The 21185-nt window shown below is 41.1% G+C and overlaps 1 protein-coding gene across 1 annotated transcript; it reads right to left on the bottom strand.

Moving 5' to 3' along the window:
• Positions 1 to 2333: 2333 nt before the first annotated feature.
• Positions 2334 to 10089, bottom strand: cthrc1b (collagen triple helix repeat containing 1b). The gene is made up of 4 exons (XM_058376422.1): positions 9934 to 10089; positions 4331 to 4549; positions 4033 to 4249; positions 2334 to 2714 (listed from the first exon to the last, which is right to left on the bottom strand). The coding sequence occupies exons 1-4, from the start codon at positions 10048 to 10050 to the stop codon at positions 2572 to 2574; spliced, it is 696 nt and encodes a 231-aa protein (XP_058232405.1). The 5' UTR covers positions 10051 to 10089; the 3' UTR covers positions 2334 to 2571.
• Positions 10090 to 21185: the final 11096 nt, after the last annotated feature.

Genomic DNA, 21185 nt, shown 5'->3' with positions numbered 1-21185 from the left:
TGCTGTTCATGAGTTGACTTATTGTCTGCTGAGTCATGGCATTCTTCTAGAAGGGCGGCCCTCAGGTCATTGTGGTTCTGGGGTGCAGGGTTACGAGTCTCTACACGGTGACTCAGCTGATCCCAGAGGTTTTCTATGGGATTCAGGTCTGGAGAAAGTGCAGGCCACTCCATTTAAGGTATCCCACCCTCCAGCAGCCGTTCCCTAATAATGCGACCTCGATGAACTGGAGCATTGTCGTCCATGAAGATGAAATTAGGCCTGTGTTGTTCATGCAGGGGCACAATGACTGGATTAATGATGTTATTCAGGTAGTATTGGCTTGTCACTGTACCATTCACAAGATGTAGGGCAGTTCTGTATTGAGTAGACACACCTGCCCAGACTGTAACACCACCACAACAGTGGCTGATGCATATCGCTCTCCTTGATGTCTGGGCCATCATTTCTGCTCAGCGTGAATCGACTTTCATCAGAGAACAGCACTGAGGCCCACTGGTCCCTTGTCCAGCGTAAATGCTCCCTGGCCCATGCAAGATGATGACGCCTGTGCCTGGTGGTGTGGTCAGGTACCCTTGCAGGTCGTCTAACACGCAGACCACGCTGATATAAACGGTTTCGAATGGTCTGATGTGACACTTGGGTTCCTCTCACCTCCCTTAAATGTGCCTGGAGTTGAGTGGCATTCATCATCCGGTTCCGCAGGGCACTGTTCACAATGAAGCGGTCATCAACGGGGGATGTGGCCAAAGGACGTCCACTTCTATGACTTTCGGTGACTCTTCCAGTCTCTGTATCTCCATTGCAACCTGCTGATGACACTCTGTGACACTCTAAGCTCAGTGGCCACTTGTTTGAAGTCTCTCAATGGTGAGGTACTGTTGATCAGTTGTTAGGTGTGGTCTCATGATGTCAAAATGTGAACAGCATGATGAAGAGGACTGTTTAAATACCAATTCTAATTGAACCAGAAAATTTATTGGTCGATTCATGGATCAAACACCAGTTGTGAATTTTGCCATTAAGCACCTTGTTAGAGAACAGCAAGTTATGCAAAAAGTACTGAAACACTGAGCAGTTGGACATGTGCATTCAAAAGTGTAGAGAAGGTCAAAGTAATTTCACCTGGAAAGGTTATAGTGCATTTTAGGCGCATCCTGAAATTTCACCCGAAAGCCAAATATCCTTAACTTTTTGTGAGTAGTGTATTATAAATAGTTTAAATATCCTGGGAGACTTTTAAAAAATCTGACGTTCATTAACATGTTAGTTAGCGCTAATGTGACGCTGCTTTTATTCATTCATCTTCACGATCTGCTTCATCCTCAGTGGTTCCATTGATCCGTTGAAATGATTCAGAAAATGTTGCTGACAGGAATAAATACTAATAAGTGCTGGAGTGGGTGGGATTTGGTCAAACTTTCCATCGGGGTGGGCGGGATCGATTAGCGTCCTGCTGGAGTGGGCGGGATTGGTGACATTTTCTGCCAGAGTGGACGTGACTAATTAAACATCCTGCTGGAGTGGGTGGGGTTAATAAAATTTTCTGCTGTGGGTGGCGGGATTGGCGAAACTTTCTGGTGCAGTGGGCAGGTCCAGTCAAACTCTTTGCTAGAGTGGGCGGGATCAATTCAACTTCCTGCTGGTGTGGTCAAAGCAGGACTGATTAAGCGTTCTGGATTCCTAATTGGTCAGGGTTCCTTCAACGATGGGTTTATACCATAAACACAGCTACCTCAACACAGTGGGTCATGCAATCATGTATGAACAAATGAGGCAGCCAGATTCTTTGTGCACTTTGTGTAGCCCCGCCTCTTGCTCCGCCTCTCTGAAACTGAGTGGGGAAAACCCAATGGCAAAAACCAAAACGTCAAATATTTTTCCACCGTCCATATGCTTTTATTTCTTTTCTAACCTCAGCTTCAAATAGAGCAAAGTGCATGATGGGTAAGCAGCTCTGTAGTTCCCCTAGAAACAGTTCAACATTTAAAGCATATACAAGTGTTTATCCAGATAGATATAGTTACCTGTATTAGAGTCACAGCTCCAGCGCAAAACACTCAGCGGCGAAGAACGTCTTCACTGGTCAGCTGATGGACCGCTTCTCCCCTGCTACATGCCCTTAAAAAAATCTGGAGATCATTTGTGTGATTTTCAAGAAGACAACTAAAGGAAAATAGGACATGATGACTGGAGAGAAAGACACGCACTGGTGTGAAGTGTGTTCATTATTTATTGAAAGTCTTATAAAAAAAAAAGCTAGATTCTTAGCATCTTTATCCATCAGTTATTGAGATAATAATAATAATAATAATAATAATAATAAAGCACAGGAGTACATATATTTTTACTTAGAGTTCTTTTACAAGCATTTAAAAAAGACATTAAAATACACAAATTGTATAAAATATAAAAATATGTAAGAAAAAAAATCCTGATGTTTCTACAGTACTAAAAAAATGCTACTTATTTTTCTAGATTACAGTAACACTAACGAGAGGAACGTTGGTCTCCGTTTCATTAACGGTATCCGTCCGTGGAGACGCTAAAGTGTGTTTCTGAGGTCGGCGGTCATTTAGGCAGCTCCTCGATGATCACCCTGGAGACGGAGTTCCAGCCAGTGGAGGCGTCGCCGTGAGGGTAGTCACCGCATGTTCCCACCCAAATGGCCACATCCACGAGTCCGGCTCGGACGCCCTCGCACAGACCTTCCACTGAGAGCGCAAGAAACAAAAACAATGCCGAAATGCATACGGATCTGAAAGTAAGCTTTTCAATCACACCCTGATTTCATTATCAAATGCAACACAAATCTATCGTTTTTTGCAAAACACATCTACGATGCGATCATGCTACCACCCCCGCGCGTCACAGGCAGTTGTGTTCTTCTGATTAAAAGCCTCACCTTTATATCTTGCTTGGATTTTCCCCATGAAAAGACAGAAAAAGCTAGCTCCAAAGGTTGTTACAGCTGGCCCATCAGAATATGGATGTGGTTAAGGTGTTGGACTACTGCTCAGAAGGTTGTGCGTTCAAATCTCAGGTCCACCAACTATCACTGATCAAGGCTCTAACCACTACAGGTGAGCAAGGCCCTTAACCTTCAGTTGTATAAAATTAGATAAAAATGTAACTTATGGCTGACAAATACCATAAACAGAGCAGCTTACATACAATTATGGAACCTTAAGGAAATGTTTGACCCAGTGGAATTCTGATATAGTGTCAAGACAAGGGGTGCCAGGCAGGAGATACCCCAAGTGCAGGGATAGACATTAGACAGGGGTTTATTATTAAATAACAAAATGAACCGACACTGAAATACAAAACAAGATACAAAAACCAGCCAACAACAGGATAAATTGGTAATTAGTGAAACAAGGAGGACAGGTGAGGGATCGGGCTGGGCAAACATGTGACCAAGCCATCCATGACATATAGCGAGTGATATAAATAAATAAATGGGCTCTGATGTGAATAAAGTAGATTCGGCAGAGTAAATACGCATTCACGTGAAAGTTGAGAAGGACTGAGAATGAAGATCTTAGGATTATTAGCCTAGGATTATTGGTATCTTTTCAGAATTTATTCGTTAATTAGATGCTTTGATTCCGCATGTTCAACTCCCAGCGCTCTAATAAAAGAATCTGCTGCCAATCGCTCGCTGCTGGACAGCCCGTGACACTGACCCGTGTGTGTTTTTCCTGATGATGAGCACCGTCCACTCGCCACCTCGTTTAGCGTGTAATGACATTGTCTGAAGGGCTCTTCTCCTCAGCCTGCATCTAGTAGTGTGAAATGATTACAGTTGATTACTCGTGATTGAAAACAGTCATGGCGGCAGGCTGAAGTGTATTCGCGTGCGTGTTGAAGATGTAGCCGGTGTTCATCACAGGAACGACACGAGCGCTTTAGCAAAAAACGCTAAATTGATGACATGAAACGGGAACGAGCGCTCGAGCAGCGAAATGAGAGGAGCTTTCCTGCTTAGTGATAAATAAGGGCAGTGCAGATGACATGTAGGCTTCTCACCTGACGTGGTGCGGTGGATGTTGATGGTGGAGTTGAGCTCGGGGCTGCCCTGGTCCAGGTAAACAATGGACTCGATGGGTAGTGGGCCGGAACATTCGGCTCCGTTGAAAGTGAAGTACCAGCGCTGACAGCAAGCTGTCTTACACTTGAGCCGGAGCGAGCCGCTGAAGAGGACGCGCAGGGAGCTGTCCGAGCGTAGCTTGGTGAACGTACACTCCTGTACATGAGGACACAACGTCAGTGATTCTGAAGAACACCTTCAGAGAAACAATTCAGCTTGACTATCAGTGTCACTCACGGCAATCTTGCCCAGGTCGATGCCGTAGTTGAGCGAATTCCAAGCGCACTGCTTGTAGTTGGGAATCCACGGCTCCTCGAACCTCTCACTCACACACTCGCCTTTCTCTCCCTTGGCACCGTCTCGTCCCGGGACTCCGGGCGTTCCCGGAATTCCATTTGCTCCCGGGTTTCCTTCTCGGCCCGGAATGCCTGGCGGACCCTGCATGCAACTGCCGTACTGCAAGGGGAAATATGACATCATAACACTGTTTCTATAGTAACAAGGATCCTGTGTGTAAACAGATAAAAGGTTTGTAGTCGAGGTTTATTTGTAGATTCTCCACATTCAGCGCTTTGTAAAAAAAAAGTTTAATGTTCTCTATCCACTATAACATGAGAACAGGAAGTCATTCCACAGATGTTCCACGATATTAAAACTGTAACTATAAATGGATAAAAAGTAGTTCAGAAACAGCTGCCTTCGAGCTGGTAGGAGAAACAAAGCGCCTCAGTATGTGCTGTACTAGGGAAAATTACCATAGTAACACTGTTGCTATGGTGATAGTAACCTCATCGTGCTTCATCCCACCGAAGTGTTGTTGGTTATTTTCCTATAACAGCATGACAAAAAACGCCACTACAGGCTTGATTCTAGCCAAATAATTTCACCTTGATTTACTCTCATCCTAATAAAAAGGCCTGAGGACACGCAGAGCTCCGATACAGTGGCTAACGTTAGCTTGATTAAAGCGTAATTCTGCTAATCGCCTTGTTTGTGCTGCTGATGACATCTCAACCTCATGCCTCTTGATGTGCTTAGAAAGTTGCTGGAAGGGATCTGGAATTGCTTTGGCTATTAAGAATAAGAAAAGTAAGCACAGCGTGGCTTTAAATCTGCTGTGAGACGATTAAAACCCATGGCTCAATTCCCACTTCAGACATTTAATTATTAATAAAATGTAAAAAAAAAAAAAAAAAAGCCTGGTTATTAAACTGAACTCTAAACAAAACCATCACTGAAATTATTATTCAGTGTGTTCAGGAGTTCTTCCAGCTGCTTATGGATCCGGCGTGGGTTCCTAATCTGTCACCTCTCGAAGAGCAGCTCTGACTCATTCACAGCGCCATCGATATTCCGACCCTAGCGCTCAGTACACACCGTTATGCTAATCCCATGCTAATTCTGTGTCCGTTATGCTAACAGAGCAGCGTTGGGATGAACAGAAAGCTGAATTTGCTGAAATATGAGGGATCTGGAAACAGATCCAGAATACAGATGTAAGAGGCTAAGTGTGAATTAGCGCTAATGCATTTACACCGGAGAGGTGGACGTAGCAGTAAAGGATGGCGGGAACGGTAAAGCTATAAAGTGCTGCTTTAATTTGAAGTAAAAGCTCTTTAATTGGAAATACATTTACATTCCGGGTTCAATTAAAGGTCCAGTGACATAAAACTGACCAGAGAGGACAAATTCAAGGTCAAATTTAAATTTACCTTCACTTTCAAAATCAAATAAAAGTTCTATAAGAACTGTCTGTGACGACTTTTCCCTTTCCTAACTAACGTCTATTGCATTATAGCAGGGTTGCCACGTTAAAAAAAAAAGACCCGTAAAAGGTTTACGCTTCGGAAAAGACGACATTTTCCTCATTTTCTTACAAATTTCTCATCACCGAGCCCAGATGTCGACTCTATATCCATAATCCCACGTTCCCTCTCCAAATCTTCATGATATAACTACAGGTCTACACATCATACCATATCACAATCTGCTCTTCTACTTTTACTTCACTTTGTTTGCCGGAATTTATCACATTTCATACTGATTCTTTGCTTTAACGCTTTAGCTTTAATTAACAAACCTTGTTCCCAAACATGCACAAACACCACAACCCTGGCAACCCTAATCTAATGAGCTGCCTTCATCTGAATAATTGATATAAATACATATCATGTGCAGCATTACAGAAGCTGAACTTCAGCCAGATTTTCTCATGCGCATTGCCTCAGCTATTTTTTTTCTTTTAAAGTCAGTCTCCTCTGAAATTCTTCGCTAGCTCGGTTGACCCCTGACGGAGCGGTTGAACCTGACTGAACCCCTGAACCGAGCCGTGGAAGTTTCTGGAGCCGTCGAGCGGCGAGACCTCGGCTTTAGGACATGACTCGAAACGACATGAAACAAACAGGGCTGCTTTTTGCCATCGTGTTTGAGCAGCGTCACCTGAGTCGCCTCCTGCCGGAGTAATTTAGGGTCTCATTGGCATGCCTGCGGGCACGGAGCCGTGGAAATAAGGGTCTTTAACTGAACCATAAATCTCGGCGCTATCGGCTAGAGGCAGAGCAGAGAGTGCAACGGATTCATATTTATTATGGGCCCCTGGTGCGCACTTCAGAGCTGCTGGCTTGTGTGTATTGACAGAGCGAATGCGAGCGTCTCTGCAAAACAAAGCGGCGGATACACACGCAGATAAACAAGCGCCTTCGATCGGGCCGACCAGCTCCGTCAGCACCGTGCCACCTACCGGGGCTCATGGGAAAGCGGGATGAAAAATGCACTCAGGTGTGCCGGGCCGCTCCGGCCAGCAAGAGCGAGAATATCGAATCAATTCAAACAGATGAGCGTTCCCTTTGGCTTCAAGACTTTTCATTACGATGATAAATCGCCTATGATATTTAAGTAATAGAACCATTTACAATCCCATGCTGAAGGGATTTATTTATTTTTTTCAAGATGATGAACTAGGGATGAATCAGCGAGCTGCATTTCCACCCTCGCTGTCCTGACGTCTTCGATTTCTTTCAGTTCAAGCCAAATATTTTTCTCCACAAGTCCGATCCATGCGATTCCGACAAGCAGGTTTAGCTGGAGGAAAGAAAAACTTCTGGACTCTCTCTCTCTCCTGTTCTCTCTCTCACACACACACATTAGCTGGTCAGACGCTCTTTTAAAATCTGGCCATCAATTCAGCCCATTTATGGCTTTTCTATTTCCACTCGGTGTCAAAATGTCGCCAAGCGAGGCGAAGCTTTTGAGAATAACTTACGGCAGCTGCTCACAACAGACTGAGTATTTAACCATCAAATGATGATCAAATACTGAGTCGTAAAAAAACAGCATAAAGGACGTCAGGTTTTCGGCCGGACGGGTTAAATGAAGCGTATAACAGCAACCAGGTTGCGAGCGACTTTGAACTGAACGGAAAAATGGAGCGACTCGATCGTGCATGGAGACGCAGAGGTGAGAGAGAAGGGGGCCAAGCACCGAAAGCCATCCAAAATGGTAGAAGTTGAAATATATTCACGTGTGGAACATGAGCACAGCTTTTATAGAAAGTCATTACATACACCAATCAGGAATAACATTATGACCACCTGCCCCTAATATTGCTCATTTTTGGTGCTTTCAGCAGTGCACAGGGGTCAGCATGGGTAGGGCACCATGACTGGTCTGTGGCTATGTAGCCCCATATGCAGCCCCATATGCAACAGACTATGATGCACTGTGTATTCTGACCCCTTTCTATCAGAACCAGCATTAACTTCTTCAGCAGCTTGAGCAACAGTAGCTCGTCTGTTGGATTGGATCACACGGGCCAGCCTTCACTCCCCACATTCTTCAGTGAGCTTTGGCCGCCCATGACCCTGTCTCTGGTTCACTACTGTTCCTTCCTTGGACCACTTTTGATAGATACTGACCACTGCAGACCGGGAACACCCCACAAGAGCTGCAGTTTTGGAGATGCTCTGATAGCCGTCACAATTTGGCCCTTATGGTCAAACTCGCTCAAATCCTTACGCTTGTCCATTTTTCCTGCTTCTAACACATCAACTTTGAGGACATAATGTTCACCTGCTGCCTAATATATCCCACCCACTAACAGGGGCCATGATGAGGAGATCATCAGTCTTATTCACTTCACCTCTCAGTGCTCAGAATGTTATGCCTGATTGGTGTATATTTACTGTTTATGCTGCTGTTTATGGTTCAATTAATCAACACCTTCTGACCAATCAGAATCCAGAATCAGGATTCTTAGTATTCACAAGGATTTGAAGTCCTAGACTCCTGAGGTTTAGTGTACACCGTTTTTAAATATACTTAAGCATCAAAAGGAGATTTTAGATGCAGACGCTGTAATACTGTTACCAGATACAGCAATTTGAGGCTGAATATAGAAGTGGAAATTACATGTGGCTGTAGAATTGGATGCCGGATAATTACACTGTATACGGTAGAATACAATCGAACTTTATTTATGTGGCACTTTAGCACTTAGCAATCCCTCGGATGGAGCTCGGGAAGGAGGAAACCCCGAGCGTGAATCTCATGAATCACTTCATATCACATTTTTAGGGAATTCTAGTTTATGTGAACTGTTCTAGTTATGATCCAGAAGTGCGCTTTATTAACCCAAACTTATTCAAGCGAAAAATACAAGGCTTGTACACTTCATGCACTCATCAGGGGCGGGGCTACCAGATGCTGACACCTGAAAGTACTGAAATACCATAAAGCATGTTTACGCCATAATTTTATGCCACTGTTTAGTGGAGATCATTTGTTGTGGCGCCAAAGTACCAAACTGTCATGTAGTTTATTATATAATATAGCATAGTATATTGGAGTGCAAAAGTTTTCACCCCCCACAATACATATTCAACTTTTTACATAACCTTCAATCATACAAAGGAACAGTTTTCTTGCTTCATCTAGAAATCTCAGGGATTAAAACTTTTATATTGCATAGTTTAATAATTTAAAGTGGACTGTAATGACCTTTAAGGTCAAAGCAAACATCCTAATGGTGTACTCAAGGGTACAACCCCTGCAATAAGGAAAAGTACTTTATTTTTCTGAGCGTATTTGTAAAGTAAAACTGAATGCAAAAAAGTTCACACACGCACCCACACATACACACACGCAATTACTGGGTAAACTTACAGGGACCTTCTAGTTTCTAAGTTCCCTAAAAATAGTTTGAAATGACCCCTGGCTGTATCCTGCAACAAACAAAAGATCAAATCAGTGTGTTTTTTAAGACCTGCAGAAGTCTAATACCATCTGGCAAAGTTATTAAAGATATTTCAAAGAAGAAAGGTCAAAGACTGGCCAAGCAATCTGACAGATTCAGAGCAGATTTTCAGGAAGAAGGAGAGGAATGAAAAAGCTGTGTGGAGGATATGAAAAGAGGCTGGAGATGGTTAGAAAGGCAAAAGGTTCAGAGAAAGGATTTAGTAGACATCCAGAAAAAAAGGGTGTAATTCTGAACTGATTTGGAGCATGTGGATATCTAAGCAGAGACTACACCAACATTTTTAACATGTTAAAGATGATTAAGAAATATCTGTGGCACTAAATGAGTCCTACGGCTGCACAAACTTTTGCACTCAGCAAAGACACTCAAGACAACATTAAATACTCAGATTAATACTAAGATTAGTCATAATGACGATATTAAGATGATCCCAGTGTAGATTTGTTCATTCATAGAGCTTTGATTCTTTACACTGCACTTAACCAGAGTTCTGCCGGAGTTTAAGAAAAGTTTCTGACGCTCGAGAGGATTTTCTTCTTCTCGGTGAAAAAAAGAGAGGAAATAAAAATCGCACCAAACGTCTTACTTTGTCAAAGTATTCGGTTTCCTTCTGTCGGATGCCTCTGCTTTTGACTCTCTCAGCTCCGTGGCACGGAAACGCCAAGCAGAGGAAGAGCAGCGCGCGCTGTGTTAGATGCGCCATGTTCCCCGGGCAGAGAGCGGAGTAACGAGAGCGCGCTGATGCGCGGACTGAACACACGAGAGCGCGCAGAGAGCGCGGAGTAACGAGAGCGCGCACAGAGAGCGGAGTAACGAGAGCGCGCTGATGCGCGGACTGAACACACGAGAGCGCACACAGAGAGCGCGCTTATTTCGCGGACTGGCCAACGAGAGCGCGCTTCCAATTGGGCGCAATAAGGGCTCCCAATTTAACTGAATGACTGGAGAACATTAATAAATAAATTAATAAATAAATAAAAACAACAGACGTGCGCTTCCCATTGAACAATACAACGGGAGCGCTCTTTCAATGCAAGAAAATAATGATAAAGGACTTCTAAATTAATCTGAACCTAAGGCAAATAACGCATTGCCTAAAAACAGATTAACGTGATTTAGAGGAACAGAATAACGAGAGCGAGCATCCAATCAAAAACGAGAAAAACGAGAGCGCAAAGACACCATGCTATTAAAGGAGGTGAAGAATGAGAATGTGCTTTTACAGGAAGAGAATAATCAGAACATGCTGCATTTAAAAAAAAAAGAGTACTATTAATGGACCGGAATAACAAGCATGTGCTTCAATTAAAAAGAATGAGCAGGAACAGATCTGCTCACGAGAAGAACTGGACCTCCACACTGCAAGGGTCAAGCATTCGGGCCTGTACGATTCTCGCTTTATGCCACACACAAGCACTCGCCCACTTCTGGTGATGAGTGACTCAACTGACTATTACATTCTTTTTTCCCCACCTCTCTGTAGACCAGAGGTGACCCCTGAACTCTCAGATGTGCAGGGATCTCAGTAATGAGCTGTTAAAGCACTGCTGGAATGTCCATCTGTGTAGAGTTCTCACTGACAATCTGAACAGTGACCAGTAAATCACTCTCTCCTTATTCCTCACGCATCACACTAATACATGAGCAGCACGGTCCCTGAATACGAACTGTTCATTTCCAACCCTGTTAAAAATAAGTGTGCCAAAAGTGCTGATAAAATTTGGAACGGGGTTCCTTCTTCTCATGGATTATGTAACAGCAGCATCTGACGTGTTTTAGGTTTCAAAAATGTTTTCCAAAAAACCTTGTGAAAAATTTGCACGAGGTTTTAGGTCTCTAAATATAAACGATCACAACCTAATTAAAGGGAACAATAAATAAATGCAAAAAAATATATATTTTATTTTAATTTTATAAAACACATGATCAAGATAAAAAATGTATATATTTTTTTTACTGATTTTCTTATATAGTCCAGCAGTATTTTTTGTTCATTTTATTATTTATTATTTATATAATAATTATTATTTAAATTATTTTTAATAAGAGAGTCCAGCAGTTTTTTAATTTATATAATAATTATTATTTAATTATTTTTTATAATATAGTCCAGCAGTTATTTATTCTTTTTTTTTTTTTTATTATTATTTATATAATAATTATTATTTAATTATTTTTTATAATATAGTCCAGCAGTCAGCATCAAGAAATCCCGGAAAGTGCACACACTGCACTCTTAGCACGAGAACATATCTTAAACATAATATGAACTGAAAATTTATTTTCAGATAGGACATTCCTAGAAATAAGATTCTATTCCTAGAATCTAGAAATTCCTAGAAATAAATTTAATAATCATATAATTGGCTCATTATAATCCTAAAGGACAAAATGCTTGCCACGTTTGGCTGCATTCAAGGTATTTCCACTTAAGCTATAAGATCTTGCAGTGTAAATATAGGAGAAAATATCAGCATCATAACTGGTGCTTACTGTATTTTTTTTTGTAGCTGGTAAAATTGCAGCAGTGTGTGTCAGGGAAACTTTGACGTGTTGCTTTTGGATCAGGTTTGGGGCAAGAACATTTCCTCGCAGGTTAATCCAATGTTGAGTAAACATGTCCTACTGCTCTGCTAACCTTCTCCGCTCTGCAGTCTTAGCCATGGATGTAGTGCTTACTGATTGATTGAACTTTTCAATACTAATTCAATACAGCTGATTCAGCTAAAGTCTACTGCAAACAAATCTGGGGGGCAACCAAAAGAAAAAAAAACGAACCTTCACACACTAAATGTGGCTGTAGTCTGGAAAACAAGGCCACTATTGAATCCACCGCCTCCAGTCCCTGATCTCCAGCTTCCGCTCTCCAGAGACAGGAGACACTGTAAGCACTGTAAGAAGCACTGTTGCTCCTGTGTGCATGTCTTCTCCGGACTGAATGAGGTCTTTCTCCAGGCGCCGGTTCCCCACAGACCCGACTGCAGCACTGTACACACACCTCCACGTCTTTGTATCGCTCCTTTCTCAGGTTCAGGCCACACACTCGTCGTGTCTGACATCAGGAGCAATTCTGTAGTTCTTCTCGAGTGACTCTTTAACATGCGGCTATTCTTTCATGCTGGGTTTCTCTCTATCTGGCTGTCTGTGCTGGTGGTTCTGCATTCTGTACTTTTGTAATTACACGGCTGTTGATCATTCACCAGGAACGCTGTGGTGTAATTTTCCTCCTCAGGGATCCACACCAATTTTGGTGTTTATATGATCTTAAAAAAGGATCATCTTTGTATGATGAACAGCTTGGGAGTTGTAAAAGGGAAAGTGTTGATAGATAGATAGATAGATAGATAGATAGATAGATAGATAGATAGATAGATAGATAGATAGATAGATAGATAGATAGATAGATAGATAGATAGATAGATAGATAGATAGATAGATAGATAGATCAACATGGGGGTTTATTTTATTCCAGGTAGAACCCAATTAAGAAGCTAAAACTCTATCTAAAGAACCCTCAAAGAACTGATTGATTTTATTTTTTTGCTGGAACTTTACCTTCAGGATTATGGATAAAATCTGACTACATAATGTTTCTGTATAAGAACTGTACCATATAGAACGTAAACAATACACAGCACAACAATCCAAAGAACCTTTTTGTTCTTCTAAAAGTGGAGGTCATTAAGGCATTCTTTGGTCCGTCCATCTGGATGAACGTAAAGGTAAAACCCTGCAACAGAGAGGTTCTGAATCATAACAGTGCTAAATAAAGCAAAACTAGAACTAAAGGACAATAAATAAAAAAAGCTTGTGCAATGTTTCGATCTGGACTTGCGTCTTTCTGGTGGAACCTCAGACCTATGTGTAGAATCCTGGGTTTCCTCCAGTGGGACCAAATGATCACTAAGAACCCTTGTCTTTCCAAAGAACCCTTAGAAGAACCTATTTTTCTGACTTCATTACTACGACTATAAAACTTTCATTGTGCCATTATGGATTTTAGACTTTCTGTCTCCACCGCTCCATCTCTTTCTCTTCCTCTCTCTCCTGAGTTTTCGAGCCTGAACATTCCGGTGCCATTATCCAAAAAAGTGGCTGTAACATTTTCCACATTTTGCATTCGAGTAGAGAGCTTGATGTTCCCCAGAGGAACCGCTCAGTGAGGACACCATTACAGACTCTGTAAACATCACCTGAGGTACAAAAGTGTGGCTCTCAATACTTCAGAGCTCACATTTGAATAACAAAGCACAAACCGGGGGCAATCAAGCGTTTTATTTACCCTGAGGCGATAAGTAAAGCAACACCACCGAACTGAAGATACGGATGTATTGCCTCAGGGAACACGGCTGCCTTTGTCTTCTAAAACGCTCCTCTGCTGTACACATTGGAACGATTTAGCTCTCAGCTGTTCGGTGCTGTCTTATTTCCAATGCTCTGCGTTTTGGAGGTTCCTCATTGGCTTTCTTGATGAGGAAAACACACCCAAGCGGTGAGATGCCGTCTCGTGAGCGCGTGTAACTTTTTTCCCCAGAGCTCGCAGGTTCCAGCATGTGCCTCATTTTATGACATTTTTTTTCTTCTATACTGCTTTCCAGATGGCAGATCTATCAGAAATGTAATCATAAAGCGACTGATGCTCAGGATTAGCCGAAGACGGGGGATTTAAAAAAAAAAAATTAGCATACAATTCCGACGTCAAGTATTTTGACCACCTACAGACGGAGATATCTGAAGTCATACTTCAGATTCTGCTTGGAATCTGCTTGGAATGAATCTGCTTGGAATGATTCTGCTTGGAAATTTTTCCACTACTACTTAAGTCAATAGCTAGCAGCTAGGGAAAAGAGGATAAAGGCTAACACACACTTTCTCTTCTTCTTAGACGTGTGAAGCCCAACACTCATGCTACGTCACAGGGCAGCGTAACACGCTCAGACGAAAGCGCTATCTGCCCTCTTCCTCATACATGAGCTCACAGCTGGCTAATTTCTAAGCAGTTTACAGGAGAGAGCAGATCGAGTAAAGCTCCTCCCACCCAGGGCCGATTAGTTCCTCTCTGTTGGATTCCTAGTCACAGAATTCGAACATGCCTTCTCTTTGGATCATCTGAAACAAACTGATGATGTTATTTTATGTTATTTAACAAAGAAAAGTGTATAATTATTGACAGGGTGACATTTTGGGAAGGAGTCTCCAGTGACAGTGGTTTGTAACAGATGGGAAAATCTTCACTTTGTTATTTCTGACACGACAAACTGCATTTTTTTCTTTTACTTCAAGAGACATTAAAAAAAAGAGAAACTGGAAAGGTATTAAACAGATGAAACGTATGAGCTAATGTATTTTTTTAAAAGTATGCGTTGCTTGTATACATGACACAAGCTATCAGCTAACATTAGCATAGTGTAATAAATACAAAATATAAACATATAAAAATGAGATAAAGTATCTAGTCAAAACCTTTCTGGTTTGTTAGCTAGCTAGCTTAGTTTAGTAACCAAATTTAACGGCGGAATGAATTTATTTACCTCACAATTTGAGTCACTTTTAAGTAAACATTCCTTGAATATATGACACTAACCATTAGCACGGTTTAATAAGTAAAAAGAAAAAGATAAAACATACGAGCTGAAGTATCTAGCCAAAACTATTCTTGTTTATTAGCTAGCTAGCTTCGTTTTGTAGCCAAAATTAACAGCTGAATGAATTTATTTACCTCACAAGTTGACTCACTTTTAAGTAAGCGTTCCTTGAATATATGACACGAGCCATTAGCCCACTTTAGCATGATTTAATAAGTAAAAGAAGCTAAAACATACGAGGTAAAGTATCTAGCCAAAACATTTCTAGTTAACTAGTTAGCTAGTTTATAGTCTTATAACCAAATTTAACAGCGGAAAGAATTTATTTACCTCACAAGTTGACTCACTTTTATGTACGCTCTCCCTAAACCTAGCAAATTAGCATTATCCTCTAAGCTCACCATTAAAAAGAAAAGAAAAAGAAAAGAATCTCACTCCATCCGAAATCCATAAACATGGACAGATATAATCCATAAAATAATCTTCCTGTGGCCACAACTACAGCGTTTTGTAGTTCATTTTTTATCTTGAAATCCTCGTCGGTCCTGTAGATGGCAATAGCGCATCAGAGATCTTCCTTTCCTGAAACTCTTCATGTATAAATGTTCAGAGAATTTGGAAGGAGAACGTTTCAAAGGGCACGACGCAGAGCAGGATGCTAAGTGTGTCATCCACAACAAACCTGCCACTGAGTTTCTGGAGCTACGCCCACAGCCCCATCATTTCAAAATACAGGTGGAAAAAAAGTTGAATTAAAAGCTTTAGACCTCTTAAAGAAGGTTATTTTATCCTTCTTTAATAATTTTAAGTGAATTTACAACATCTTTCATCCTGTATCACTACCTGATTAGTCATAAACGTTCATCGGAATTAGCTTGCTAGCTTAATGCAGCCATTTTACTGGCTGTATGAATTTATTTACCTCAGAAATATGTATACAAACAAACAAACAAACAAAGAAATGGACAAACAAATAATTATTTCCTTGCATAACTTTAATATATACTATGTGTTTTTATCCTGGTACAGAATCAGACTCAATTTTTTCCTTTCCAATAGTTGATCCAGCTTTAAACATTTTTCCTCAGAATCCCTTCACTTTCTCCTGCGATTCGATCCCGTGAACATCTGGTCACTATCCGGGAATCATACCAGCTGCTTTATTGATGCTGAGGAACGAAGCGGTCAATAGTTCATCACGTAGCCGTATAGCCGTATACACCAGACTGTAGCTAATAGAAAATCTGTTTTGAAACACATTCCGCTTTCCACTTTACCAGGATTCGGTCCCCAGCTGCTGGATCTGAGAAGTGTTGCAAAGTGAATCGTGCTTCAATCATAGCAGTAGGTAATCAGCTTTCAGGCGGCTTCCTCGGAGTGATGCGTTGCATATTTGCCGTGTCATCCCGGAGCGTACAAATATTTGTGCGTCATTGCCAAACACGTGCAGATGTTATGCAGATGTGATGCAGGAATGAGGAGACACTGAGGTACAAAAGAAGGCATTTTACGTGTCACATTTTTTCAAAGGAACGGTATGATGACTTTCTTTCTATTGTGTTCACGAGAGATTAAAAATAAATAAATGAATGAATAAATAAAAAGTTGTCCGTGACAGACAGGTGCGGGAATGTGGATCAGGATTGCAGTTCAGAGGGCAGCGCCGTTCCTGATGGTATCCCGTCTCTGCTCTGACTCATCCCACACGCCTCAGTGGCGCTTTTAACACCAGCCGCCGCTCGATAGACGCGCGAAACACTCTAGACGCTCGTCCCTACAGCGTAGCAACCGCTACCATGACACATCATGATGCGCACTTACTGAATCCCGGCCAACCCCGGCACTGGAGAGCCTAATCCTCGAGCAAATCCATGCAGTGAGTCTTATTTACATCTGTGCTCTACATAAACCTCTGAGCGATGGCACCTGACTGCGAGAAATCCCGCAAACTGGGACAGCGAGGAGACTTATTTAAGAACCCACACTGTTCCCTGCCTTGTGTTCGCCACCACATCTGCTTTTTTCCCCCCCCCTCGCTGCTGTCAGCTTCTTATTTAAGTGGATCAGGCTGCAGGCCCAAAAAAATGTCAAGCATAAGATTAAGTAGTGGGTGCTGTCTATCATCGTGTAACATTTCCCGTCGGGACCGAAATGTCTGCTAAATGTCAAACGATTAAACGTCGGCGTTCTGCTGTAAATCCCAGCAGGAAGGTTGTATCTAAACCAAAGCTTAGAACCTAACCTTTAACTCGAGTTGATGAGTTAGCAGGCTAACAAGGTGAGGTTATGTTAATGGTTAGCATTAGCAGGCCCTTGATCCTGGTCAAAGTGAGAAGGAGTCTATTCTGAACATCATAGAACATTTATGGCATTTGGAAACCACCTTTATATAGAGTGACTTAAAACTTCTCATTTTATATAACTGAGCCATTGAGGGTTAAGGGCCTTGCTCAAGGGCCTAGCAGTGGAAGCTTGGTGGACCTGGGATTCAAACTCACAACCTTCCAATTAGTAGTCCAAAACCTCAACCACTAAGCTACTACATCCTTAGAACATCATGCACACACTCATTCACTCCACCGTACCTGTGACAAAATAACCAAATGCTAACTCAATATTCTGGGGGATTTATCATGAAGTAACTAATGAAGTCAAAACAATGAGATAGTCACAGCAACATACTGTCCTTAAATAATGAGATAGAGAAAAAAGATTTTAAAAAAAGTCAGAGTTGTAAAAGTCTGGCCTGGATTAGGATCAGGATAAAGAGTGGAAGGTTCTAGATCATCTGGTGGAGCCAGATCTCAAAAAATGAGATAAGATATTATGCTAAAACATTCTCTCTTGAAGTAATATAATTTGAGGTGATGAGTAAACGATATGATATTCATTTGACAGAAGAGACTATCTTGAAATTACAAGATATTTCACAAAATAATTCCACAAAATGAGATACTACAATGAAATAATTTTTTTTTAAATGAGATTTTCAAAATGAGATATCAAATTGATTTTTTTAAATATCAAGATATTAAATTGCATTAACAAGATATTTTCTTAAAATAGAGATATATTTATACACAAATATGAGATACCTTTTAACTTTTGTCATTTATTGTCATAAACATAGTATCTCATTTTTGTGATCGAATATCTCATTATTTTAAATTATATGACATTCGTTTATAAGTTAAAAATAGAGATATTCCATCATAAAAATGAGACACTAAGCTAAAAATAAAGACAGTATCTTGAAATTATTTGCTATCTCATTATTTGGACTTCAAATTATTTCAAGATAGTCTTTTCAAGATAGATTTTAAGTTACTATCTCATATTTTTTAATTTTTTCAACTTAGTATCTCATCAACTTAGGATCTTTTTTCCTGTCATTAACATAGTATCTCATTTTTGTGATTGAATATCTCATTATTTCAAGACATTTATTTATCTTCTGAGTCAAAATAGAGATATTCAGTCATGAAAAAATAATATTTCAAGATAGTCATTGCTTTAACTTAGTATCTCATATTTGTTTGCAAACCAATATCTATTTATTCTGACTTCAAGCCAGCTAGTGGTTCAACTAATGCCATATATCTTGAGATATAACCGGAAACGTCATTGAGATGTGGTTTTGTGGTTTAGGGTTTCCACACAGCTTCACCTCAACTCCAGCTAACTTCATCTGTTTTGGAGGTAGGAGGAACCCGGAGAACCTGGAGATAAGGTGTAGGATTCAAGCACACGCAGTAACCCGAGCTCCAGAGGGAACCGTGGAGCCATGAGGCAGAAATGTTCCGTGCTCCAGCATGGCGTCTACAGTCATGCTGAACATCATTAACGTAACAATTACTGAGAGTGAAGGATGAACTGAAGTGTGGAGAACCAGTGGAGAACCAGAGTGGAGGAGATGCTGCTTTAGCACTTGCAGGATAAAGGGAGGTTTTGATATGACGTCATATACCATAAACAAGGTAGAAGCGACGTCCTGGAAGTACACAACACTCATTAAAACCTCTCCACACACACGCAATCGATTTCAAGCCTGCATCTTTGTTGTTGTGTTCAGTTCCAGAGATATTGAGAAAGAATGTTATTACTGTATGCAGCTCATTAAAACAAACCCCCTCCATCGTCTGATTAAACATCTTCAGCCGTTCCATTCCCTACTCATTACTTTGTTGGAAGTTAATTGCACGGCTGAGTCACGGAAAAAATACTTTGCTTACAGATTACCGTTTCTTCTGTTTTTATTGGCTCACATGATCAAAATAAAAACAACATAGTTGGAAAGGAGTCGAGTCTATTGGTCTATTTGACCAGTTACTGTAAAGAACGTGATGCGGCGGCACTTGAGTACTGTTGTCTGTCCAGTTTCCATGCTATTACTGACATCAACATCGCTACGGTGATCTGGCTAAAGTCTCTGCTCTAACTGTAGCACATTCTGGGAGTCCTACACCATGTACACCAATGCCTCTATGTTGAACCATAACAAGCTGCTTACATTTGATGCGAATCATCTGCCGTTTATTTCCAGCTGAGACGCTACGGAAAATATGACACATATCATTTCCATGAAGGGAACATGATGAGTAAGGAACAACGATGCTGCCTTGTTTTTGCGGTGCATTATGGGTCCAGTGCAATGCGAAATCAGCACAAAATCCGGCACCTAACAACAACTTAGCAGCAGAATCTGTACTTAAACTTAGTCTGATGCGTATTCCCATGCAGAAACATCTTCCAGATATCACACAGCGGGAGATCTCTTGCAATCCCTTGCACGATCCGACCGAGGGATGCAAAAACACTTCGGGTCCAATCTCCATCTCCTGAGCTCTTTTCATCTCCATGAAGGTGTGGTTTGTGCTGGAACATGAACAAGGATCTTACGGATCTCGAGTAGCTTTTTATTTATTTATTGTTTATTTATTTATTTGTTATTCGAGAGACTGAACTCAGAACTGCCGGGTCTCATCGATCATCCCACGCTCAATTTAATCAGCTTTCATCGCGTAGCCGTCCGGGGGTTTTTAATGGAGCATCCTCGCTCCGCTCTGTGCCGTCCTTCATTAATAATAGATTGCGTCTCGATGCTCCTGTGATGCACCTCGATCCTTCACTTTCTTGTCATCGATAGTACAGGTGGAGCAATACATGAAATTCTAATCTGATCCAAACCTCCGATACCCGATATGACGATAACAAGATTTCCGTTTTTAGTTGATTCAAATATTCCACCTTATAAACGTATTTGTAACTTTATAATGTTTCATTGCATTCATTTAGAATTGGACAAGAAATTAAAAAACATTGACCAATTGTTCTTTGGTGTGACTGGCATGTGGGCGTGTCCAATGCTTCTGAAGAAGAAAAAGAAGACTATTTATTTATTTATTCATCACATTTACATTACAGCATAGTGAATTATTTTTTTCTTTGCATGAATTTGGGGTCAGAGCAAAGGGTCAGCCATGTTTTAGCACCGCTGGGAGAGAAAGGGTTAAGGGTTTCGCTCAAGGGCTCAACAGTGGGCAGCCTGGGAGTGCTATGCTAGCTATGAATTTCCCACAGGTGATTTCTTTAACCCCGGGTTAAATCGGTCAGTGTTTTGGATGTCGTTCCACCGCAGACTGACAGGTAAACTCTTCCTATACACCAGAGCGTACAAACTTATGAGCATCTTCCACTTCCTGCTGCTCATCTCACATCTTCTAGCATTTATTAGCTTGCTTTAACCCTTTACACCAGTATGCTAGTGTTCTGGGAATGGATTTATGGGATATTTTCAATCAGAAATAAACAAACGAATGATTTTGTGGCCACAAGCCTGAGCCTGAGCATTTACATTGAAGATTTCTTCATTTCTGTGGAAAAAACCTTGAACCTTTTTTGGTTTTTTTTGGAACTTTTCTATGAATCACCCCAAGAAGGCTAGAGAAAAACAGAAATACTTCTGAAACCACAAAGTCCTGAGTGTCTACTTTCATATGAGCTTCATATTAACCTCCACTGTGGAGTGAGACATGACAAAGACACTCAATCATCAAAATAGACCCAACAAAACTCTAACAAAAATCATTTTTTCTGGGAAAATGATATGATTTTTTTAAAAGCAGGAATTGAGGTTTGATTCACTCTACAATTTATTTCACCTCACAGTATGGGATATTTATACATGCATAGCATTTTTTCCAAAAAAGAGAGAGATTCTTCCCGTTTTTCATTTTGTTCAGTCAAGAAGAAG

The sequence above is a fragment of the Hemibagrus wyckioides genome, linkage group LG23 (genome assembly GCF_019097595.1).
Source record: "Hemibagrus wyckioides isolate EC202008001 linkage group LG23, SWU_Hwy_1.0, whole genome shotgun sequence".
Lineage (NCBI taxonomy): Eukaryota > Metazoa > Chordata > Actinopteri > Siluriformes > Bagridae > Hemibagrus > Hemibagrus wyckioides.
The sequence above is the reverse complement of the archived record's forward strand: the minus strand, read 5'-3'. Positions and strand labels throughout refer to the sequence as shown.

What these genes read in the sequence shown, in the direction of transcription:
- cthrc1b (XM_058376422.1), bottom strand. Translation starts at nt 10,050, where the DNA reads ATGGCGCATCTAACACAGCGCGCGCTGCTCTTCCTCTGCTTGGCGTTT. An exon ending in AAACCGAATACTTTGACAAA is followed by an intron (nt 4,550 to 9,933) that starts GTAAGACGTTTG and finishes TTCCCCTTGCAG; the next exon opens with TACGGCAGTTGCATGCAGGG. An exon ending in CATCCACCGCACCACGTCAG is followed by an intron (nt 2,715 to 4,032) that starts GTGAGAAGCCTA and finishes TTGCGCTCTCAG; the next exon opens with TGGAAGGTCTGTGCGAGGGC.